We start from the raw sequence: 25,781 nt of genomic DNA on the forward strand, positions 1-25,781 counted from the left end.
TTAATTGTTCTGATCTTTTCAAAGTTGTCAACCAGTTTTGTTTGTATTTTACTTTGACCTTGATGGGCAGACACTTTGTGCACCCCAGCTAAGCATTGATTGGACACCTCAGAGCATTGTCATCTGTCTCAGCCCATGGCTTGTACAAAGGCATTTTATTCATTTCAGTTTTCAACAATAGGGAAGAAAGACATCTCTTTTCTTCTTTGTGACATCTCCTGATACTGGCTCAAAGTTCAAACATTTTTTGGTGGATTGAAAAAAAAACAACTTTTTTTTGTTACCATCCAGGTCAGAGACTGCAGATGTTTTTATCACTTTTGTTGTTCCTCAGAGATTTCAATTGGAACAACAGAGGCAAGGCCTTCAAGACTCACTTGTGATAAATTAAGTCCCCTAGCATTAATCACAGAGTAATTTCCCTTTTTTACTATCTGCACCAAAACGTTTGCAAAATAAATAAAACTTCCATGCTTAGCAAAAGAAGTTCCTGTTTGAACAAAAAATGATAATAATGACTCCTCTTGTTGTTGTGTCAGAATAAGAGGTCAAAGTGCCAAGTTTAGAGAATACAAAAAATATAAATATAACAGCAAATGCAGTTTGCATATAATTAGGCTTCTTTTTAAAAAAAATTTGTGCCCATCCCAGAGGTGCAATATTGTTTTAAACAAGATGACTGGAAAGAACTGAATTTTTCCTATTTTTATGCCAAATTTGGTGTCAACTGACAAAGTATTTGCAGAGAAAATGTCAGTGTTAAAGTTTACCACGGACACACAGACACACGACACACACACACACACACACACACACACACAGACAACCGAACACCGGGTTAAAACTTAGACTCACTTTGTTTACATAAGTGAGACAAAAATAAACAATTAAATTACAAAATGACTGTTGCATCCATGGAGACAGAGACATGAAAAATGTGTCGGCTGTCAGTAGAGCTAATGACTTCAGAGTTTTCCGAAACAGGCTGACATTTTTCAAGCAGACCAGAACCGACATGGACAGGCATGTGGGTGAGATACCTTGGTCAGCAGTTTAGAGCCATTGCGGTGTCTGTTTAACTGGTGGAACTGAGAACATAGTTTTCTGAAGTCAGCTTATGGCACAGGAGACTCTAATTTCTAAACGCAGTTTTCAAACTGAATATAGTCCCTTGAAAAAAAGTGCACGTTGAGTTTTAAAAACTAATAACTGGTTGCAGATCAGTTTCATTTTGATGGATGTTTGAAGAATTAACAACACTGGATTTTTTTCTTCCTTCACAAATGTTGACTGCTGTATAGATGGATCTCTGTTTTGTTGTTGTTGTTTTTTTTATTCCTTCTCTTGGACTGATCTACTTATTGGTGACTGACATGTGATGTGTCGTTATTTCTTCTTTTTCTGAACTGGAGGACTATAGCTGAACATAGTTTTGTGGCTTAAGACCTGAAAACTAAAAAGTTTGGCTTCAGGCAAGCTGGTACCTGGTGTGGTAATGGCAGGGCACAAACCGTGTTCAGTTTTATTTTAGTCAAGGTTTCGGTAAATGTCCTTGGTAAATTACAGTTCAGATTCCTGCTTGCTAGGATTAGCACTGAACTAGGAAAGAAGAAAAACAGCTGGAAGTTCGGAAGTCAAGTACATAACGTCAGTACTCTAAACCTTTGTCTTTATCCAAAGCTGTAATTTAAAACCAGCAATCTTTATCAGTTTGTGCATGTTCAGAATGTTCCATAGTATGGCATGAAAAAACCAGAACTTTTCTGACTTAGAAAAATCTAACAAACAGATAGAATTGCAGAACAACTTGAAATTTGTTTTTTTTAAAAAAGGCTTAAAAAAAAATTAATTTAGTAGATAAAATGAGACAGATGTATAGTTAACTTTGAAAGACTGACTTTAGACTTAAATGTTACTAAGTGCACATGCACACACACACAAACACACACACACACACACACACACACACACACACACACACACACACACACACACAGATTGGCTTGTTGTGTACAGTCCTGTCAGTACCCTATCCAAGCAGTTTATGTTCAGACTGTTGAGTGAGTGTTCATGCCATCCTGTGTTTTCCCACTTGTAAACTACCAGATGGAGGTTGTATTGTCAGTAACAGAAGATTTGAAATAGTGACATCAGAGATGATCATCAGAGCTGACAGACTTAGCTAATGCCTGGAGGGGAGAGGGGAGGGTGGGGGGGGAGGGGGAGAGGGGGGGCCAGGGAGGGGGAGTCAAAGGGGGGGGGGGGTGGAGGAAAGAGAGTGAGTTGGGTTGCATGAGTAATCCTAGCAGTGCTAGGTTTGCTTACCTTTAGGAACTTTTCTCAGTCTACGCAGTTAGCATGGACTTGGGGAAAATCTGAACGCTAAGCAAACTTAGCATTCCTGAGATGATAAAGATCGCTTGTGCAAGCCAACTGTGGTGTTTATTGGTTGAGTGATTTTTCACTCTTGTAATGTTATCTGTATCATATCAGACAGAGAGAACCCTGTTTTGTTGGTTTCTGATTATCAGTATCATATCAGACAGCAGAGAACCCCGTTTTGTTGGTTTCTGATTATTAGTATCATATCAGACAGTAGAGAACCCTGTTTTGTTGGTTTCTGATTATCAGTATCATATCAGACAGAGAGAACCCTGTTTTGGTTTCTGATTATCAGTATCATATCAGAAAGCAGAAAACCCTGTTTTGTTGGTTTCTGATTATCAGTATCATATCAGACCGCAGAGAACCCTGTTTTGTTGGTTTCTGATGATCAGTATCATATCAGACAGAGAGAACCCTGTTTTGTTGGTTTCTGATTATCAGTATCATATCAGACAGCAGAGAACCCTCTTTTGTTGGTTTCTGATTATCAGTATCATATCAGACAGAGAGAACCCTGTTTTGTTGGTTTCTGATTATCAGTATCATATCAGACAGAGAGAACCCTGTTTTGTTGGTTTCTGATTATCAGTATCATATCAGACAGAGAGAACCCTGTTTTGGTTTCTGATTATCAGTATCATATCAGACAGAGAGAACCCTGTTTTGTTGGTTTCTGATTATCAGTATCATATCAGACAGAGAGAACCCTGTTTTGTTGGTTTCTGATTATCAGTATCATATCAGACAGTAGAGAACCCTGTTTTGTTGGTTTCTGATTATCAGTATCATATCAGACAGAGAGAACCCTGTTTTGTTGGTTTCTGATTATCAGTATCATATCAGACAGAGAGAACCCTGTTTTGTTGGTTTCTGATTATCAGTATCATATCAGACAGAGAGAACCCTGTTTTGTTGGTTTCTGATTATCAGTATCATATCAGACAGAGAGAACCCTGTTTTGTTGGTTTCTGATTATCAGTATCATATCAGACAGAGAGAACCCTGTTTTGTTGGTTTCTGATTATCAGTATCATATCAGACAGAGAGAACCCTGTTTTGGTTTCTGATTATCAGTATCATATCAGACAGAGAGAACCCTGTTTTGTTGGTTTCTGATTATCAGTATCATATCAGACAGAGAGAACCCTGTTTTGTTGGTTTCTGATTATCAGTATCATATCAGACAGCAGAGAACCCTGTTTTGTTGGTTTCTGATTATCAGTATCATATCAGACAGAGAGAACCCTGTTTTGTTGGTTTCTGATTATCAGTATCATATCAGACAGCAGAGAACCCTGTTTTGTTGGTTTCTGATTATCAGTATCATATTAGAAAGCAGAGAACCCTGTTTTGTTGGTTTCTGATTGTTTTTATATACTCTTTTCTGGTCTTGGATGGTGTTTCCATAGTATACAGTGCTTGTCAACTTTCATTTGATTATCACAATTTTTGTCATTATCAAATCGTTGATGTTGGACTGCTTTGATGTTTTTCGTTCTTTCATTCATTCTTTCTTAATTTTTTTCCTGTTTTCGATTTTCTTAACCGCAAATCATTGAGCAGTTGTTTACTATTAGCAAAAAACATTGCAAATACACCAAATAGATGGCTAATACACCAAAATTTGCTGAGATGGCTTGTAACTGGTGTGACAGGTTTTTGTTGTTTGTTTCTGAATTGGGGTTGGCAGTAAGTTGACAGTCTTAATTGAGCATGACGGTGTTTGTCATTTCAATTTTCATTATAGTGTTTGTTATTTCACTTTTCAAAGCAGCCCTCAAAGTTGTGTGTTCTTTTGTGTAGTTATGTGGATTTGATTCACAACTTTTTTGTGTACAAATGAATCTCTTAAAGGTATTTTGTTGCATTACAATGCATTTTGGTGTAGGAATGTTGTTAGTAGAGAATTATATGAATGTGGTTATACATAAATTACCAGTTCATTTCAGTCGGTTACTTAGTGTCAGATTTATGTTTGATTTGAATGGCAAAGTCTGTGTTTTGTCTGGTTATTGGATATATGTCTTGGGATTTTTTGTTGTTGGTTGTGGGTTTTTTGTTGTTTTTTTTTGTTTGTTTGTTCCAACTGCTATTTCTGTGTACATACAGTCATGGGGGCTTTATCTTCATACTTATTTTTGCTCAATCCTGCCTCGCTCTCCTTCTGACCAGCGGAATTTTCAAATGGAGGTACTGTATGTCTTTTTCTGCTTGCCACCCTGTGTCGTGACTTGCTTGTCCCCCCTGTTTTGATGCCCTTCTGTAGTCATCAACCATTTCCTGTCAAATCATTTGTCTCTCAATTTTTAACTTTCAAGAAGCGTAAGAAATAGTAGTTATAAAGCAGACTGAAGCTCACACTTCCCAAGCTGGGAGCTTGTGGCGTTTACAATAAAAATGTTATGCATGCGTAAACATACACACCTCAGATGCACCATACATGAACAAGCATTCAGTATCAGACCTGATTTTAGAAGTATTTACAATCATTTACATATACAGGTCAGATTTATGCAGAATGTCATTTTTCAAACATCCATTTTTATGGAAGAAATGGAAGAAACAAAAGAAAATGTTTCACAAATTGAAATTTGATTATTTGTTTAAAATTTGTTAGTGCCCAGTGGGGAGAGAGTTTGCAGAAGAGTGGAGAGAGAGCAAGAGTTTGTCAGAGTATTGTCAGCACAGCTGGAATGATGATGAACAGTCAACAGAACACTGGCAGGAAATGTTTGAGAGTAGCGATGCCATTTGGCTGAACCAAAACTTTGTTTTCTTGCTTGCAATTTCATTTCCATTTCAGTTGCTGGTCATCGTTTTGGGTGGACTGGACATCTGTTTGCACATAACTGCATCGTCACACTTTTTGTTTTTATAAGCTTTGAACAGTAAGATGCCTTGGACTTTGAGGATCAGGTCACTGACCACAGGGGAGAATGGGAGAGGGTGGGGTTTTTTGTTGTTGTTTTTTTTTTTGTGTGTGTGTGTGTGTTTATCTCGTGAATTGTTTGAGCTGTGAAAAAGTGTGTGAGGCTGATAAAGGCTAAAGGTTGGTATGGAGGCAGTGATAGCAAGTGTTGAAGTCACCTCCTCCTGTGTGGGTCCGTCCAGTCCACACATTTCAGGCTTGTGTTTGCATGATGCATGTGGTATGCCACTCCACTTCTCCTTGACTCACAATACTTCTTGAAGCATGGACATGGGGACTTTGCACTAAGAACATAGCATCCAGTGTGTGAAGTGTTCATCTGACTCTCCGAGCCTTGGGTCCCCTCCCTTCCAGAGCTTTGAGTTCCCTCCCTATGAGGGCATTTCTGCGGGTGTAGGGTTGAGGGCAGGAAGCAGGGAGAAGCTGAACGGTGATGTCAGTAAAGAATAAGGAGAAAAGACACCTTATTGTGGTGGTTCTCAGTCTGTACCTTAAAGGGGCAGTTTGAAAAGAAAAGAAATTAATTCATATTGTAAACCTTTAATTTCTTTCTCTCTCTTCTTTTTGGCAGGTTGTAGGGGACTGGTGTATACAGTATTTCAGCCCTGGTATTGCCCTATGCGGTCAGTTGGGCTGCTAGCAACAAAAGATGAGTTTCTTTGGGTTTTCAGCCCTGGTATTGCCCTGTGCGGTCAGTTGGGCTGTTAGCAACAAAAGATGAGTTTCTTTGGGTTTTCAGCCCTGGTATTGCCCTGTGCGGTCAGTTGGGCTGTTAGCAACAAAAGATGAGTTTCTTTGGGTTTTCAGCCCTGGTATTGCCCTGTGCGGTCAGTTGGGCTGTTAGCAACAAAAGATGAGTTTCTTTGGGTTTTCAGCCCTGGTATTGCCCTGTGCGGTCAGTTGGGCTGCTAACAACAAAAGATGAGTTTCTTTGGGTTTTCAGCCCTGGTATTGCCCTGTGCGGTCAGTTGGGCTGTTAGCAACAAAAGATCTTGTACAGGATTGATGTTTACAGTTTTTCAGCCCAGGTATGGACCCCTGTGGTCAGCTGGGCTGCTTAGCAACATGAAGACAGTCTTTAGACAGAATACTAGATGTAGTCAGTAATGGTGATTGTTTAGAACCAGTGGTGTGACCTGTTCATAACCTGTTCCACATGTGGAGACAGTCATACAGGAAAGATTTTCATGGTCTCGGTTGCCACCTTTTCCTCGCTGTTTGATGTTGGCGGTGCACTAATGGTAGTTAGTGTGATGCACACTTTTCTTTACTCATATGGTGAAGCTTCTGCTCTGCACCTATGTGGTTCAGGTTGTGTAGAAATAGAATGCAGCACACATACTGTAAACACAAGCGTCTGTTCTTTCTGTAACAATTGCTTTGAAATAGTTGTTCTTGCTTCATTGTTGTTGATTATCAAGCTGCCATAGTGCAGGAAATGATTCTCTTATGAAAAGTTGTGACCAAGATGATTTGTTTTTGCCACGTAATCATCTGCAACAACTGTTTAACTGGTTCACATCACAGTCTCCAAACTTATTGTCCAGTTGTGAAAACGAATATGGTTTTGTTTCATTTCAGAATGCCAAAGGAGGGATGTGCATGAGTTTGATCAATGATATGGCCACTGTTTTGGCTTCATTTGACTGGTTTTTCACATAGTGATGGCAGCATCAAATATTGCTGGATGTTCAGGCATGTACTTTAAAACACTGATTAAAAACAGGCCACCATAAATTTTTGTGGCTGGTCTTTTGGCACAGTATTTTTCTGTCCTGGATACCTAGCATCCAGCTTGGAAACTTGCTGTGTTTGATGATATTGAAGGAAAACGGAAGGAAGAGACCATTGAAGACTTGTGTCTATTTCCCCTTATTCAGAGCACCATGTTTCTGTCGTGTGTTACTCCCAAGGCTACATGACATTTTCCCAAACTGGAAGAGGATGCACTGGGTTGTTGTTTTTTTCAGTTTTTTCCCCTTTCTTTCTTAGTTTTTGTTTATCAAAAATTCAGTTATATGAACCCATCTCTTGGTCATTTGTTGCATCTATATGTATACGGAAAGATTGTGGCATGAAAACCTTAGTTTGGCTGTTTTGTGTTTAGTCATGGTTTTGTTTGTGTTGCTGTGAATTGAAGAGTGAATAGTTTCGTAGAGAATAGTAAAAATTGGCAAACATAGTTTGTCGTCACAGTTGACGGAAAAGCTTTAATTGATAAAGAAAGAATTCCTGAAGAGTGCAATAGAAAAATTACAAAAGAACTTGAAAGAATTTTTCAGTTTGAAATCAGACATATATGCACACACACTTGATCTTAGTGACAGAATGGTAGTCAGCTTTGCTTTCACCTTTACATTGAAATGAAATGAAAGTAGATAGGCCTGAACCAGTTTGAAACTATAAGTATATGTAGTTAGAGCAAAATATTAGGATATGCATTCGAGTGATGTCTGTAGATATTTTCCTTATGTGACAAATTAGCTCTAAGTTCTTGTCTATAGTGATGACAACTGAACACAGTGCTGGTAACTACCATAATCATAGCACACGGTGGAAAACATGCTGGCAGTTCTGCTAATCACTGAGGATGAATCTGAAGGTGTAATCACAGAACAGAGAGAACTGTTTGTGTTGTATTGCCTGTTTTCTCTTTTTTTGTTTCAGTTTAGAGATTCTTTGGGCTGTCACATTGAAAATGATTAAATTCACTCAGCCGTTTATGTTTATGTATTAGTGTCATTATTACCTTTGTTTTTGGATTCATTTCATTTCCTTTTTTTTTTTTCTTTTTTGTTTATCATTCATGGTGTTTAATGTACATAACTGCGAGGGCTGCTGAACACAAGTGAAAAAGTGATGCTGTTAAAAGAATTACCAGTCACCCACATATCTGAACTAAATCTGATTTGTCATGAAACAAGCTTCCCTCATAGTTTGGTTTGTGCACTATCATTTTTAGATGGAAATCTTTGTCACAATTTGAAAAAAAAAAAAATGTTATCCATGTGTTGTGAGACTGTTAAGCCATCAGGTTACATTTTGTTGATATTATCTCTCAAATTATTTGTATTATTTGGCTTTAGAATCCCAGTTATTTGTTTTGCTGTTTGTGTTTTTATTTTGTTCATAGTATTTTGTCTTTTTTTTGTTTTTGTTTCTTTGTAGAATAGATCTGTTGAAATCAGTTTTCCTTTTCCTCCCCTCTGCAGTGGATGTTGTGCATGTGGTACCTGCTTTCATGGAAAAGTTTTTTTGCAGAACTTTGCTGTGTGCATTTGGAAATCTTGTCTTTTCTGCAGAAACGAGAGTTGTTCTTTCAAAGTGAAATTATCACTTTACCAGACACTAAGAAATATCCTGTGACTCTTCTTTCTTCTTCTGTGTTCGTGGGCTGCAACTCCCACGTTCACTCGTATATGCGCGAGTGGGCTTTTACGTGTATGACCGTTTTTAACCCGCCATGTAGGCAGCCATACTCCGCTTTTGGGGATGTGCATGCTGGGTATGTTCTTGTTTCCATAACCCACCGAACGCTGACATGGATTACAGGATCTTTAACGTGCGTATTTGATCTTCTGCTTGCGTATACACACAAAGGGGGTTCAGGCACTAGCAGGTCTGCACATATGTTGACCTGGGAGATCGGAAAAATCTCCACCCTTTACCCACCAGGCGCCGTCACTGTGATTCGAACCCGGGACCCTCAGATTGAAAGTCCAACGCATTAACCACTCGGCTATTGCGCCCATCATCCTGTGACTCAGCTAGACAGTTAGGAATAAGCATTGATTAACCCTGTGGAGCTTGTAATGCATGAGCTGTCAGTTACATGCTGAATTAATACAAATTGTGCATTGCAGTGTTTTTGTTTGTTCGTTAAAATCCTAATTTGAGTATTGGATTTCTAGTCAACATATTCAGTTGCAAAAAGCATGAAGGCTAATTTCCAAACCTGTAAGCCACAGTGGGACGTCCGTTTCTGTAAAAAAAAAAAAAAAAAAGAACACATTGCTGTGTCACTTATTTTCTAACTTTCTGGCAGTGCAGTAATGCTTGTTGGCTGTTCTGAAAACATTTTATATTGATGGTTCCCATTAGAATTACACAATTTGAATTCAGTTTGGGAGGGGGGAGGTGACCTTTACATCTTCAAGTTCTGGCCATTTGCAAGTGTTTCCACTTAAGCTGTCATTATTGTTTGGAACAGGCTTTCATGGAAATTGATGACTGATTTTTCTTACATGCAGTATATATGTCATATTTTAGACTTTAAAAATAATCAGTCGTATTACATGTTACAGTAGGCATTTATATTAGTCATCCATCTTTAAGAATTGCTAAAAGGTTTTTGTCATAATTTCAGAATTAATTACTTGTAGGAAACTAGGTGTTGCTCAAACATTTTTATCACAGGGGTAAATTGAATTATTTGTCTGTTTAATTCTTACTCCAAAAGTACTGAGTTAATCACAAATGTTGAAAAGGATATTTCTGATTGATTTCCATTTGTGCCAGCATTGGATTTGCACAAAGTTCATGAATTGTGGTTGCAAACATAGTGTTTTCTATCACTCATTCATGTTTCATTGTTGAATTTTAAAAAGCTGGAGAGGATTTTTTTTGTTTTGTTTTATATGTCTTTCTCTTTATCCATCATTGGATTTGTACCATCTTGAGTGAGAGAGAGAGAGAGAGAGAGGGGGGGGGGGGGGAAGAGACTGAGACTGAAAGTGAGACTATATGCAGGCCCAAACATTATGACATTTATTCAGTTATTGTTCAGAGAAAAAAATTTTGGGGTGTGACATGAACATCTAGTAATATCCATCCAGTCTCTGGTCGTCTTGGGCCTGGTGATGTCAGATACATTATAACTGGAAGGTGTTGAGAGAAGCCTGACATAGAACATCATTATCATCATCATCATCTTCATCTTCATCATCATCTTCATCATCATCATCTGTGTTGTGATGCATTGTTACCTAAGAAAAGAGGGAAGCTGTTCAGTGAATGAAGTGTGGCACCTGGTGTGCCTTGCTTCTCCACTGTCCCCTTCACAACCTGCAGGCCTGTGCTGGGTTTGTGTTCTAGTAGGAGTACCTCCACCCACCTCTGGGTATTTTTCACACATTGTGTAATTCACTGTCTGATCTATAGCTTATTGTGGTGATAGATTGTTCATGACTATGTGAGTGTTACCTGTTTTTCTTCTTCCAACACCACGCTGTTGATGATGTGTATATGAAAAATGACTCTGTCCTTTACCCTCACCTGTAGTGCTTTTTTCTTTCTTTTTTTTTTTTTCAAAGGCTACAACTGCATTTTTCTTTTGAATCTACGTGAACTCTGGTTTTTATCCTGTGCCATAAAGGCAGCCACAGTCTGTGTTTTGAGTGTAACATGGGGGTGATGTTGGTGTGTTTCAGTGGTTCGAGGAGAAGCAGCAGCAGATTGAAGCTCTTGACCAGCAGCTGCACAAGCTGCACACCAGTGTGGAGGCCCTGGTGTCGCACAGGAGAGGTGGGTCCCTTCACTGTGTGTGTGTGTATCTGTCTCCTCTCCTCACAGCTGGGGTACACTGTGTTCTCTTATCTCAGCTGAAGTGTGTTGAGCTAGTGTTGTGACGTCTTGCCTGGCCATCATATATAAAAACATAATTTCATAACTAATGATAATAATTACAGAGGAAGAGAATTCCAGACGGAAGGTGCTTGTCACTGATTATTTCCCTTTTGTGCACAAATATTCTATCAAGCTAAAGATTTTCTCTTTAACTCAATGTTATAGATTCATGAAGTCAGTCATTTTCTCAAAAATTTTTCCTACCCATTAAAGTCCAACAATCATTTATTCCTTTATCCATAAAATTGTTACATTATTAATCTTGTTCTCTCCCCCTGTGTGGTGGGCGCGGCGTGACAGAGCTGAGCATGTCCACTGGGGTGTTTGCCAAGAGCGCGGCCATGCTGGGCAACATGGAGGAGCACACCACCCTGTCCCGCGCCCTGTCCCAGCTGGCAGAGACGGAGGAGAAGATTGAGACGATACAGAAGGGCCAGGCCGACACAGACTTCTACGTCATGGCCGAACTCTTGAAGGACTACATCGCTTTCATTGGCTCTGTCAAGGTGAGGGGCGTTGAGAGATGTTGGGTGGTGTGGGCAGGTTTGTATGGTGTTATGGAAGTCTGGAAAAAGGACAGAACATATCTTGGGTTGGAAGTCCAGGAAAAATATGTTTTGCCATTCAGGGTTCAGAAAAGTCTCGGAATTTTGATAGAAATCATGACCAGTATTATTCAACAAGGAGCTCAATGTGTTTCAAAAACATATATTTCAGGAAAAAAATGATGAAACTTAAAGACCTCTTTTGTCAGGTTTTGAAAATAAAAATTTGTGATTACCGGTAAGTTTGTCTCTGTATTTGGTGTCTGTAAAATGTATGGAGTTTTGTAGATTCACTGTTGTGGGAACCCTGTGGTGGTGTCTGTCTTCTTCTTTGTTCATTGTCTGCAACTACCCACATTTACTTATTTGATATGAGAAAGGTTTTGCCTGCATGGTCTTTGTTCCACAGCCATCAGGCAGCCATATTCTGTTTTGGGGGGCAGGGTAGTGTCTTTGTTCCTGTCATCTTACTGGAAAGCCGTTCCTTGAAGATGTTTGAATTGAAGACTTGGAGGAGAAAGTTGTTCTAAATAATTTGTACATGTTAATGCCAATTACAGATTGTTTAAAAACAAAAATTCAGATTGTTTAAAGACAGAAATTACTTGGAAGAGAAAGTGTTTCGTATAATGCATACACAGCTGCAGACTGTGTTTAATACAAAAATTAACAGTAATATGCACATATGCAACAGGGCTTCCATTAACACATGTATGTGGGTCTCTGATTCGACAAAACTTTTAAAAATTGTGCTTGTACGGCTTTTCGTTTTCAGTGGTTCACTCCTCTCACTCAGTCACTGTGTGCATGTCTCTGTGTATTTGAGAGAGGAGGTGGGGGTGAGTGCATTGATCTAAAAATAGAATGTGTGTGTGTGTGTGTGTGTGTGTGTGCATGTGTATCCCTCTTCTTTCTGTGTGTGTGTGTGTATCTCTCTCTCTCTATCTCTGGGAGATTGTTTGTGAGTGAGTGTGTGCGTGTGTGTCTATCTCTTCCACTCATTCAGTGTGTTAGTGTGTGCGTGTGAACTGAATGTAAGGCAGTGTGTAATGTGTTTGGCTGAAAGAATGGTTTCTTAACCTGCGACTGGACTTGCTAGAACCACATGAGGACTTCCTAAAATGCCTGAGTGGGAGTCCTGTGGACTCTCTAAGCCAACCAGCTGTAGGAAGCCCTGCATTATAAAGTGTACTTAGAGGTATTTATATTTTTCTTATTTAGCCTTTCAGACGATTCAAGGTACTCTTTCATAGACGGCAAATCATAAACATTTTGTTGTTGACTTCAGGTTTTCTTGTTCTTTCCTTGAGTCAGCTCATTAGAAAACCCTCCTGTAGTGTCTTCTCTGTACTAATCATTACAATTTAAAACTAAGAAAAATCAGTGTGATTAAAGGCGCGTATGCAGACGAGGGCCCTAGTCAGGGATCCACAGGGGAGGTAACCTACTTCAGGAGGTTATCAGCCATAGCTACTTTAGTTTTCTCCACATAGGGGCGGATAGTAGTTTGCACAGGACAGGAATCAGACCCCTGCCGGAGTCTGCACTACTGGGTCATGATAAGTATGTTACTTAAACGTAATTTTAGGAAGAAAATTTCCTATCTTTCTCCATAACATTTTGGAAGGAACTGGCACAGTGTGAGCACACAGTGAGTGTTGAAGAGACAAAGTGCACAGAGAAATGTGTTATTGCAGTACATGATCTAAACCTGTAGGGTGAATTGATCTTTTTAATGTTATTTTGATTGACCTTTTAACATCACTTTTGTTTCTGTTTGGGGAACTGACAGGTATTCAGCCCTGAAACAACCCCTTTGCAGTCAGGCAGGGTATAAGCAACGTGATTTGATGAAAAGATTAATAAATAAATATCTCTTTCTCATAGTGTCTGCTCACACCACTTGAATAAAAGAAATCAATGTGAAACATAATTTTTTCTGCAATTAACAGTGTATTGATATTTTTTCTGTTACATTTTTGTTGGAATTGTGAATGGTATGATCACTGTGTGTGTGTGTGTGCGTGTCGGAGAGGCAACAGTTCACAGAAAGAGGTGTGTGCATTGACAGGAAGTGTTCCACGAGCGGGTCAAGTCGTACAAAAACTGGAAGGAGGCGGAGGTGATGCTGGGCAAGAAGAGGGAAGCCAAGGCCAAGTTTGAGGTCCTCAACAACGCTGACAAGGTGGCTCTGGCCAAGCAGGAAATCACTGAGGTAACCACTTCCCAGCCATTCCCGTTTCCTTGTTCAGGGTGCCTACAGGTTTGAACAGTTTGTTCAAAAAAAAAAAGTATATGTCCTTTAAGATCTTTGAAAAATGACTCGGGTTACAAAAGTTTTAAGATTAGCTTTTTTTTTTTTTGCTTTTTTTTTTTTTTTTTTTTGAGGGGGGTGGGGTGGGAGGTGGAGTTAGTGTTGTTCAGTCAATGATAAGCTCAGCAGTTAAATTATCCTGATTTGAAAGTTTTTTGTTGTTTTTTTTCTAAAAAGAAAAAAAAATTGTTGTTTCTGATAAGCACAGCAGCTGCATTATCCTGATTTTAAAGTAAAATGATGATAAAAAAAACTATGAAAAATCCTGAAAAGATACTTCCAGCCCAAATCACAGTTTTCATCTTTGTTGAAGACACGACTTATTCAAGGGGCTTAAGCTGGCACTCAAAATACCATGCATGCTTTTATCTGATCTCCCAGTCGATTTGTTCTACAATTTTGGCTTTATTGTAATAACTATGGAATTGTCATTTTGGGTTTTTTAAATTTTGTTTTATTTATTTTTTTATTTATTTTATTGTGAGCACTCTACCAAGCATCCCTGGCCCAAGACTTTTTGGTTTTGCAAAATTCTGTCATCCCCACCCATGGGCAAGCTGTAGTTGACAGAGGTGTGGGAGTGAGGGTGAGGATTGCAGGGGGGTAAAATGTGCGTCTGCTGCAGACACCCACATGCACTCATATTTCAGACTGGTAATTAAAGCCTGTCTTAACTCACTCAGTACGGCCAGCCCTCTCTTTTCCTCTACACAGACCCCTCGGATGTCCAGTGGGTGTCTCAATGACCCTACCTTTAGCTTCTGTCGTCAGAATTGTGGTATTCTTTGTCAACATTCACCTCTTCAGTATAAGAGCCTTCCGCTTGCAATATTTTGATGGTGGTAATTGGGGTGAAACGCTGTTAACGTCATCTCTTTCGCCGTTCGTATGGAGAGAGTTAATGTGCTTCTTGGTATCAAGAATTGTTTTGTGCAGATATGAGTAGTATGTTTTAATAGGGGAATATATTTGTTTGTATCCTGTGATTTATTTCCGAAACAATCTGAAATGCTGTTTCAGTTTCCTTTGGTAGATCATTCTTTTTCGTGCTCTATAGGCCCATTCAGTGATGTTGATTGTTAACAACAATGGGCAGTTGCATTCGTATTTCCTTGTTTAGATAAGGACAGTGGTTTGATACAGTTGACACAGAAACTTCATGCATCTGTTTCGAAAACAGTTGATGGTTAGAATTAGTTTTGCAGATTCATCAATATTGTTTCTGAAGAAATGGTGCTAAATTAAGTTTAGTTGGTGCAGATTGATAGCCATGAATTTAAGTATGGAAGTTTACATCTCTGTCTCTGTCTCTGGTTTTCATTGTTACTGTTGTTGCTAAGATTTATTTGTTTGTAAGGTATTATGGTAAGTAAGCTTTTTTGAAGTATATTTATTTGTAATGATTTTTTGTGTTCCAATTTAAGTTGATTTCTCTTGTATATTGTAACAGTATGTTTTCTGGGCAGTTGGCAGCATTTCCTTTTATATAATGAGGTGTGTGTTTGAGCCACATTTGCTTATTGATATTACTTCAGAAGTGGTGAACATCACATCAGTATATTAATTTCTTACTGTAAGTTGAAAATTTATACATATAGGCTGCAACTCCCACATTAAGTAATATACAAATGGGATTTAACATGCATTGCTGTTTTTAGGCAGCCGTATTCCATGCATGCTTGGTATGTTCTGGTTTCCATTACCCACCAAAAGCTGACATTGATTATGGGATCTTAAATGTGTGCATTTGATATTATGTATACTGTTCAGGCACTGGCAGATCAGCACATCTGTTGACTTGGGGAAAATCAGTTCTTAACCTTGGAAAAGTAATTTTTTAATGGGGAAAAATCATTTCTTAACTCACCAGACTGGTGTTCAAACCCATAGAGGGACAGTACAATGCTTTAATCATTTGGATTTTGTGCCTTAAAACACTGTGTGGAGTGATGGCCTAGAGGTAACACGTCCGCCTAGGAAGCTAGAGAATCTGAGCGCGCTGGTTCGAATCACTGCTCAGACGCTGATATTTTCTCCCCCTCCACTAGACCTTGAGTGGTGGTCTGGACGCTAATCATTCAGGTGAGACGATAAACCGAGGTCCCGTGTGCAACATGCACTTAGCACACCAAAAAGAACCCACGGCAACAAAAGGGTTTTTCCTGGCTAAATTCTGTAGAAAAATCCACTTCGACAGGAAAAACAAATTTAAAAAAACTGCACGCAGGAAAAAATATTTTTAAACATGGGTGGCGCTGTAGTATAGCGACGCGCTCTCCCTGGGGAGAGCAGCCTGAATTTCACACAGAGAAATCTCTGTGATAAAAACAAAAACAAATATACAAAATCATTGTGTGGTGCATGTGTGTGCATACATGTGTGTGTGTATGCATGCATGCGTGTGTGTGTATGCGTGTGTGTGTGTGTGTGTGTGTGTGTGCAGTGGGAGGGTAAGGTGGAGAAGGGTCAGCAGGAGTTTGAGAAGCTGTCGAAGGTGATTCGTCGTGAGGTGACTCGCTTTGAGGCGTACCGTGTGGAGGACTTCAAGAAGAGCGTCATCAAGTACCTGCAGACCCTCATGGAGAACCAGCAGAAGGTAACAGCAGCCCTTTGCCTGTGTGTTTGTGTGTGTGCCAGGCTGGTGAAGTTCTGGTGGTGGTTTTTTTTCTCCAGAAAAGAATCTTGTTTTTTCGCCATTTTCTTGACCAGATAATTGCATGTTTTTTTGTTCTAAGGTGGTGTGGGCTGCACAGTGGTTTTTTGTTTTTGTTTTGCATGTAGTTTGATTTTTTATGCATGAAATAATTGGTTTTGTATCCAGGTTCATTTTTTTGAATGGTCTGGCAAAACATTGGAGTGGGCAGCATCGGAGAGATGTTTCTGGATGATGTGCATGAATTTGACTGACTGTACTTGTGCCTGAGTTTCTTTTCAGGTCCCACAGGGCTGATATTGACAGCGATGTTTTTTATTTTATTTTATTTATTTATTTATTTTTTTTAATGTTTTCTGACAAGAATGTTTTCAGCCTTGACAGGTCTGGAGCGGTTGGCTGGGCTTTGAAAAACATTAAGATAATAACAAAGTGGTTCTTTGTTTGAAATTAAATGTGTACGCTTATATGCTATGTGCTTTTTTTTCTGAAAGTGCAGGTCTTTTTTTCTTCAGGCCCTAAATAATGCAAGGCAATTGAATTAGTGAAAGCAGGCTGTGTATGTTTCCCAGCGTACAAGTTTCTTAAAAGTTTTGCATCAGATCATATCTGGTTGTGTAGGACAGTGTCTACCTTTTGTGTCCATGAAATGCTGTGCATCAGTTTTTCTTTAGTGTTCATTCTGGTGTTGGAAACAGATTTTTGTGGTCTGCAAGCAGTTAATGCAGTATTCAGAAACAGTAGAACTGAAAACATCAATGGTGCATAATTATAACTGGCGTAATGTATTGTGCATTATTTTACTTGTATTTACAAATGGAAAAATTGTGTATGGCAGATGTAACAGTAAGCAAATCATATTTTCTTGATTTTTGTCAATTCCAACAGTTTCCAGTTTGTCATTTAACTTAGACGTGTGTTGTTTTTTGACTCACTTGTGTAAACAAAGTGAGTCTATGTTTTAACCCGGTGTTCGGTTGTCTGTGTGTGTGTGTGTCTGTGTGTCCGTGGTAAACTTTAACATTGACATTTTCTCTGCAACTACTTTGTCAGTTGACACCAAATTTGGCATAAAAATAGGAAAAATCCAGTTCTTTCCAGTCATCTTGTTTAAAACAATATTGCGCTTCTGGGATGGGCACAAAAAAATAAAGAATGAAGCCTAATTATATGCAAACTGCATTTTCTGTTATATTTATATTTTTTGTATTCTCTAAACTTGGCACTTTGATCTGATATTCTGACCCAACAGCTAGAGCAGTCATTATTATCATTTTTTGTTCAAACAGGAACTTCTTTTGCTAAGCATGGAATTTTTATTTATTTTGCAAACGTTTTGCTGCAGATAGTAAAAAGGGGAAATTACTCTGTAATGCTAGTGGAGTTAATTTGCTTTAAACTGATCTTTCTCATCTTAAACATTATATTTTGAAACAAGAGAGGCAAGGCCTTCAAGACTCACTTGTGATGCACTTTTTTTTTAAATCCAAGCTTTTTATGTATTGAGTATAATTTCAAAATGTAATGTTTAAGATGAGAAAGATCAGTTTGAAGCAAAGTAAGTTCCCCAGCAGAGTAATTTCCCTTGTTCTGCTATATAAACCAAAACGTTTGCAATAAATAAAACTTCCATGCTTAGCAAAAGAAGTTCCTGTTTGAACAAAAAATGATAATAATGACAGATCCTTTGTTGGGTCGAATATCAGATCAAAGTGCCAAGTTTAGAGAATACAAAAAATATAAATATAACAGTAAATGCATTATACTCAATACCTAAAAACTTGGATTTTTTTTTAAAGTGTATCACAAGTGAGTCTTGAAGGCCTTGCCTTTCTTGTTTTTATTATAAACATTTTACACTGAAAAAAAAAAGTTGTTTGGTTGACTGTGGAGGCTATATGCCATTTCTTTAATCTCCTGTCTCAATGTCCTGCTTTTAAATTATACCCAGAGTGGTGTTATATGCAGTAATGCTATGTTCTGTGTTTCTGAGTTTATTCTGTGCAATATATTTGTTGTGACTGGCGAAATTGTGCCCATGCAACTGTAGTTAGGATTTGAAATATGCAAGTATTGACAGTGCAGTGACAGAACTGATTCTATCTGTGTGTGCTGCGATACCTTTTTTTTCTTCTTTTTTTGGTCAGTGATGTGCAGACACGTATCTTTATTATGTATTTTGTTTTTTCTTCTTTCTCAGGTTGTATAGAATTGTTTGTGTGTGCTGCTGGAGCAGTGTGTGTATGCATGTATTGACGGTATTACAGCAGATGACTGTGTTGACCTGCTGACTGACTTCACTGCGTGTATGTCCTTGGACAGGAGCAGTTCTGATTTAAGTGCACTGGAGAATGGGTGTAGTGTCTGAAGATTACATGAACATGTATGCAGGTTGTGACTTCAGTTGTTGTGGTTAGTTCTTGTCCCCAATTTTCATTTCCAAGTTTTTCTTTTCAGGTTCTGTTGCTGTGTGTAGTAAACTTTTGTACCTGTGTCATAGCAGATTATTAATGCTTATAAATATTAAGCAGAAGCAGTTTCAGTTGTCTTTGTACAAGCCTTATGGATATATATATCTTAACTGGATTGGACTCTGTGAGTATTGCAGCAGTTTTGATGTGTGCACGATATATATGCTTTTGATTGTGTTTTGAAACTTTTGTGGTGAGGTGTGTTGTGTGTTGCAACAGAACTGTCCTTACTGTGGCTGTGTTTGTGTGGGTTGATAAGGCAGATGTGTGTTGTGTTACAGCAGCTGCATTTGACGATATGTACACTGTAGCTGTGATGACACATTTGTGATATATACAAGTGTAGTGTAGTGTATCCACTGTGGGGATGCCAGGGTCTCTTTCAGTTGCTGGTTGGATCACTTGAAGTAGATGCTAACATGGTGATAGCCTTGTGATGGCCTTTGTGGTCGGTGAGGTTCCAAGCATAATTTGATTTGCTGGTTTGATCACGTGTATTTTTTCTGTAGAGTATGTTTTTAGTCTGTTTATGGACTTGATAATTGGGTGTTCTTACAGTGGTGTTGTTGGGTTTGTTGTGTGTGTATGTGTTTTTTGAGGGTTTTTTTCCCTGTTGTACAGGAGTTGACTGCTGGCATTTGTTATGTTTTTTTTTTTTTATATGTGTATATAATTTTGTGTTTTATTTAATCATGTAACATATTTAATGCGGTGATGAAAGACTGACAGAATAGTCACTGTCAGAGGGATGCCCTATGTTCCATGTGCATGAACATGACTATACTTGTGCCTGACGTCTCTTTTCCATGTTTTTTTCTTCTCTGGTTGTACAGGTTCAGTATTGACAGCATGCTCAGCCCTGATAATGGCCTTGGGTGGTTGGTTGGGCTGAAGGCAGATTTAATGATAATAGGGAGGTTGCTCAGCCCGCTTTCGTCGTGGATTTTTCGTCGATCGCAGAGCGAGAAGTAGGTCATATGATGATATGCGCAGCCCACCACCATAAGCAGTTTCTCTTAGTGTGCACTGCTTTTGTGTGGACAACTTTTTGGCAGAGTTTATAAATGGATCAGTTCGAATATGTAATGGCAGATTTATGACAAGAAACATGCTCAAAGTAAACATAGAAGAGTAAAGCAAATAATGGGAGTGATTATAAAACCAAATATATCCTGTAAACTTTAAAAAATAGTCACAGAAATTGTTCAAAATCCTTTCATCAGAACAATGATTTCCACGACGAAATTTTAGCCTTTCGGTGACCTGGAAAAAATGGAAATGGAGATGCGCATGCACACGTATCTCTCGCTAAAAATAGCCAGGGAACCCGATGAAAGCGGGCCTACACACCCTCCCTGACAACATTGTGTTGTGTGTGTGGTGTGCTGATGATGGTGTGTGTGCTGTAGCTAATCAAGTACTGGGAGTCGTTCCTGCTGGAAGCCAAGGCCATCGCCTGAGGGGGGAGAGGATGGGGGGGATCACGCACAGGGGAGAGGGAGGAGGAGACACAGACCCGGCCACCTCCACCGTCACACCAACACCACTCAGATCACTCACTACCCAGGGTGGTTGCCGCGGACAACCAGACAGCAATGACGACAACGCCTGTTTCTGGTCGGCTGTCATCAGGTGTGGAACAAGTCAACAGTGATCGTACTACAGCAATTACAGTTGTTTTTGTCTTCTTCTTTTCTTTCTTTTTTTTCTCCACCTTTATACCTCTGAAGAGAAATGTGTTGCTATGATCTATGTTTCTGTGTGTCTATTCTTTAGACATCCAACGACGTAAATATAATAGAGTGAGAAAACAATGGTGGAAGCTCTGATCCTCATGAGCTTTTGTTTTTGTTTTGTTGGGTTTTTTTGCTTTGAGGTTTTTAACAAAAGCATGTATTTATTTAAATACTTAGACAAAGAAATCTGTTGCGGGTTATCTAATAATTTATCAAAACACTGTTGGTTTGAATGGTGGTTAATTCAGGTCTGATGGACCTGTTTGAATTTTGTCAGTTCAGGTTTCTGTCAAATTTCCAGGTTCCAACAGATGGATGTCTTTGAATTATTCAGGAGTGATAAAAGAAAATGTCTCATTTTGTAGTTGGAGCTAATCTTGTTCAGGACAATATTTATTTTAATTGCACCCAAAACTTTTTTTTTTTTTTTTTTTTTTTTAATAGTGAAAGTCGCCAGCAAGTTAAAACAAAATAACAAGGAGACAGAAGACCATATGTATTTAGTGTTTTGGAGTTGATTGTGAAATGTGACAAGCTGTTGTGAAAACAATGTGATACTGCCCTGTTATGGAAAGTAATTTTTCAGTGATACACTGTACTTTGTAGCATAAGGAAGACATGCCTTTTATTCCATTTTACTATTTTTTTAAAATAATTCTGTATGTAGATATATACTAGCAAGGCTTGTAGGTGTGGAGATTGTTAAGCGCATTATAAGCGACACATTCATTTGGTTGAATTTCTCCACACGTTTCTTTGGTAGGTTGCTGCACAGTGGACATTGTTAGGTCAGAAATAAAGGCCACACACAGTAAAACTTGGCATGCATGTTATCCTGCTAAAAATAATTTATAATTGAAGACAGTTGTAGCCTTTCCTTCCTTCAACAGCAGACATGTTGTTTTTTTTTTTACCACCAAAATATTGTCATTTGTTACAGAAAGACTGTCCTTTAGAGAAAAAGTGTTAACGAAAGACTGTATACAGTATATTAGGATACAGTGATTTGTATGCACAAACGAAAAAGGTAGGCAGGTGCCTCATTTATTCTGACAGCTTGCATTTGCTCTTCTCTGAAAGTGAATTGCCCCCAGAACCATGTTTCTGAAATTTCAGATACAACACTAAAAGAGCATTGAATCATCCATCCTTATGATGTTGGTTTGTTGTTGTTTTTTTTGGAATGAGGAAATCTTTGTCCATCAACTTTATTTGATGACTTAGTATTGCCTTGGTATAATCACAACATAAGCAGTGTGAATGGAACTGTGTTGCTTACAGATGTTTATTTTTCAACTGTTCAGGTGCAACTGTGTGGTAAATTTTGGCTACGTTATGCATGTTAATTAATGTACATGCTGGTGGTTAAAAGAGAAAAGTGAGCATCGGGTGTGGCGGTGCTGGGGCTGTGCGGAGATCCGGGGGTCATCACCTGCAGTCTGTCCAGTCCTCTGTCCGTGGGCTGTTGTGATAGGACGTGTGTCAACCAGTGCATTGATTTACACCACTCTATTGTCTGTTTTGGGTTTCTCAGCTTATTGGTACTTGTGCAGAAGTATGTGTCTTTTTTTTTGATGTATATGACCTTTTGTACCGGTTGATTCTTTGTGGTGGTGTTTTCAGGCTGTGTCATGTTCTGTTTGTGGGTTTGTGTGCTATTTAACAATGAAAGGATTACCTGTTCCTGGTATGGAAATTAGTTTTTATTTTATTTTAAATGGTTCTGTTTTTAAGTTATTAAGTTTCATTTATTTATGGTAATTATTGATTAGATGATTACATTCCCTCGGTAACATTGTTATGATTGCGGTTGAATGCTTTGTGTTGAGTGCTCGGCCCCTCCACCTGTAAGAGGATGTAAAGAAACAGGTTGTACACATAAGCATTCACTTTTTGAAAAGGGCTTTCTGGCATGGTACAGTGTGTCTTGTGGTCAGCATTTTACCAGTCTGTCCTGGCGTGGGGAGAGCTGACAGCACAGAAATTTGAAACATGTCGTTGTGTCCCTGTGTGAAGCAGTGTGCGTCAGCCAGCAGGTTGTGTGGTTGGTGGTTGTGTCCATTGTAGTCATCCTGTAGCCACACAGACATGTTTGATTGGAGGCACAGAATGTGGTGACTGTAAGAAGCTGGATTGGAGGTGGGCCCTGTGGTGCTATTCGGTCTGATGTCACCAACAGTGAAAAGATGTAAAACAGTATGGACCAATGAACGTTGGTGCTAGTTTCACAGTGGGCACGAACTTGGACTGTAGCTTGACAGGGGCAGTGGATTACCATGGAGAGTGAAAATCCCTGGAAGTGGGACCCCTGGGCATCCTTGTTCATCTTGAGGGGGTGAGGAATGGGGGATCCTGTTGACTTGATGGACTGCTTGGGGGTACACTGCAGGTGCTCACAGCAATGCTCCTGGGCCAGGTGTTCATGTCAAGCTTTCCACCCCATCCCTAGCTGCTGCTGCCTGTCTTCAGCACATCAGTCCTCCCCTCTCCTGGTCATGGGTGTGATCACCTGTCAGCACTGGGTCCAAGTGTTTTCTTGCTTTGGCTGAGCTGCACTGGCAGAGGTAGCGTCCCCTTCACAAGGCTGCATCACAACATTCAAAGCAGCTTTTTTCGCTTTAGTTTTCATGTGGCCCAAGGTTATGAGAATGCAAGTGTGTCTGAGTGTACATGTTTATTTACAGGAGAATGGTGTATGCTAAAGTTACATTTGAGATGCATCCGAAATATACACAAAAGGTGATAATAAAATGCCAACCAATGTTTTTGTTACGTGTGACCGTTTGTTATGCCCTTGATATTATATTCACCGCCTTTGTGTCTATACAGAAAGAAGTTTTGTCCACAAATATCTAATAAAATTGACAGGTGTTTATTTGTCCAAGGGAACCTGGGAAGGTATGAAAGGAAATTTTCTATCTAAAATTATGTTTAAATAACATACTTACCGTGACCCAACTAGTGCAGCAGACTCCAGCAGGGGTCTGACATTCCTGTCCTGTGCAAACTACTATCCGCCTATGCGGAGAAAATGAGAACTACGGCCGATAACCTCCCGGAAGAAGGTAACGTCCCCTTTGTCCCCCTGGTTATCGCCCTCTTTTGACGGCAATATGCCATCAGCAGCGCAGGGAGAACAGGAAGCAGGGAGGCCGGGAGGGTCTTAAATTTGGGTCACGGTAAGTATGTTATTTAAACGTAATTTTAGATAGAAAATTTCCTTTTAATCACACATACTTAACCGTGACCCAACTAGTCGGAATAGCGCGACAAGGTGGCCGGCTAGCCTGTTCTACTGTCTATGTGCTGCGATAGCCTGACAGAAGCGATGCCTCTTGAGCCATCATCCCGCAGGCGTGCGACGTCTCTCAGGTAGAAGTCGATGAAGGTGGCAGGATTTTTCCAGTAGGCGGCATCTACGATGTCTTGTAGCCGTATTGAGTGCGCCAGGGCAAGAGAGGAGGACCACGCTCTGACTTCACGCGCTCTGGCTGAGGAGGCATCGAGTCTCAAACCTACGTCTGCATATGCACCTTTAATCGCATTGACTATCCATCGAGACAGCGACGTTTTGCTAATGTCACGTGGATGGTCCAGGTTCCAGCTAATGAAGAGGCGTCGCTTGGACGCTCGGAAGGGACGCGACCTTTTGAGGTATATGCGCAGGGCCCTGACCGGGCAGAGGAATCTATCCTCGTCATCATGGGCTAGAATGGAAGAGAGCGGTTTGATGAAAAGAATGGGAGAGGGTGTATCGGGAGTCTGATTTTTGGCAAGAAATTCAGGGAGGAACCTAAGTGAGATAGATCCGTCCGGCTCAAAGGCTATATCCTGTGTGACGCCACTGAGGGCATGGACCTCACTACAACGTCTGCCTGAGGCGAGTGAGATGAGAAAGAGTGTCTTCATTGAGAGTAGCTTGAAGGGAGCTATAGCAAGGGGTTCGAAGGGTGCCTTGCGGAGGTATTTTGTAGTACCAGAAAAAGGTCCCAAGAAGGGGACCGGGGGAATGTACGTGTGTGGCTGAGGGAAGCCCCTCGGACTAATGCCCTAAGCAGGGGGTCATCTGAGAAAGAGGGTCCGCCTAGTTGCCGAAGAGTGGAGCTGATTGCAGCGCGATGGACGCGTACTGCAGAGGCGGAGAGGCCTTTGGAGGAGGAGAGGAAAGCGAGAAAGTTGGCGAGGTCCATGTTGGATGGGTGTGTGGGATTGACTGAGTGGGTTGAGCACCAGGAGAGCCAGCGATTCCAGTGTGCAGAGTAAACGCCTTGAGTGCCTTTGCGATGTGACCTGCACACGAGGTCGGCTGTGTCATCGGAGGCGCCTAGTGCTGACAGAGATTCCCGCACAGTAGCCAGGCGTGTAGGTTGAGAACCTCTGGGTTTCCGTGGGGAATGCCTGAGCGGGGCTGAACTAGGGAGTGTCTGCCGATGTGAAGGCGGAGTGGGGGGACGTGAGTGAGGTGGAGAAGGTCGGGGAACCACGGCTGTGCTGGCCAGTGGGGTGCGATGAGAATCAGGGCGGCACTCTCCAGCCTTTCTGAGGACTTTTCCCATGCGTCGTGTTGTCTGTGCATAGCAAGATCGACCTGCGCGAAACGTGGGGGAGGAAGTGCTGGAGGGCAAGGGAGACCGCCTCCAGTTCCAGTTTGTTGATGTGCCATGATTGCTGCTGTGGGGACCAAGTCCCCGACGCTGTGTGGTTCTCCATGTGAGCACCCCAGCCCATGTTGGAGGCATCTGTGTATAGTTCTGCATCCGGAGTTGGGTTCGAGATGGGAACCCCGGCGTTGAGCCATTGCATGTCCATCCAGCGCTGGGTCGACTGTGAGAACCATATGCCTAGAGGAATCTGGGTGTCCCATGTCTGAGAAGACTGGGACCACCTGTTCTGGAAGTGGCGCTGAAATGGGCGTTTGTGTAGTCTGCACAAGGGGACCAGTGCAGCAAGAGACTCCATGAAGCCCAGTAGAGAGGCAAGCTCCCTGGCTGACGCCGAGGCTGCCTGTGATAGATGAGAAAGGAGGCTGTGGAGGCGAGGCATGGCCGGACGTATGGTCATTGATACCGAATCGATCGCCATACCCAGGAATTCGAACTGTTGAGAGGGCTCCAGTTCCGATT

General features: G+C 40.4%; 1 protein-coding gene across 2 annotated transcripts in view; it reads left to right on the top strand.

Moving 5' to 3' along the window:
- LOC143297398 (sorting nexin-2-like) overlaps positions 1 to 23,424 on the top strand; it is a 42,114-nt gene extending 18,690 nt beyond the window's left edge. The window contains exons 8-13 of one of the 2 annotated variants that reach the window (XM_076609731.1): positions 4,558 to 4,575; positions 10,744 to 10,837; positions 11,240 to 11,445; positions 13,556 to 13,699; positions 16,242 to 16,394; positions 20,332 to 23,424. In XM_076609731.1, coding sequence (XP_076465846.1) covers positions 4,558 to 4,575; positions 10,744 to 10,837; positions 11,240 to 11,445; positions 13,556 to 13,699; positions 16,242 to 16,394; positions 20,332 to 20,382 — 666 coding nt within the window. In that variant the 3' untranslated portion in view covers positions 20,383 to 23,424. The remainder of the gene's footprint in view (positions 1 to 4,557; positions 4,576 to 10,743; positions 10,838 to 11,239; positions 11,446 to 13,555; positions 13,700 to 16,241; positions 16,395 to 20,331) is intronic. The other variant, XM_076609733.1, reaches the window with a different exon arrangement.
- The last annotated feature ends 2,357 nt before the right edge of the window (positions 23,425 to 25,781 follow it).

Source organism: Babylonia areolata, chromosome 22 (assembly GCF_041734735.1).
Source record: "Babylonia areolata isolate BAREFJ2019XMU chromosome 22, ASM4173473v1, whole genome shotgun sequence".
NCBI lineage: Eukaryota > Metazoa > Mollusca > Gastropoda > Neogastropoda > Buccinidae > Babylonia > Babylonia areolata.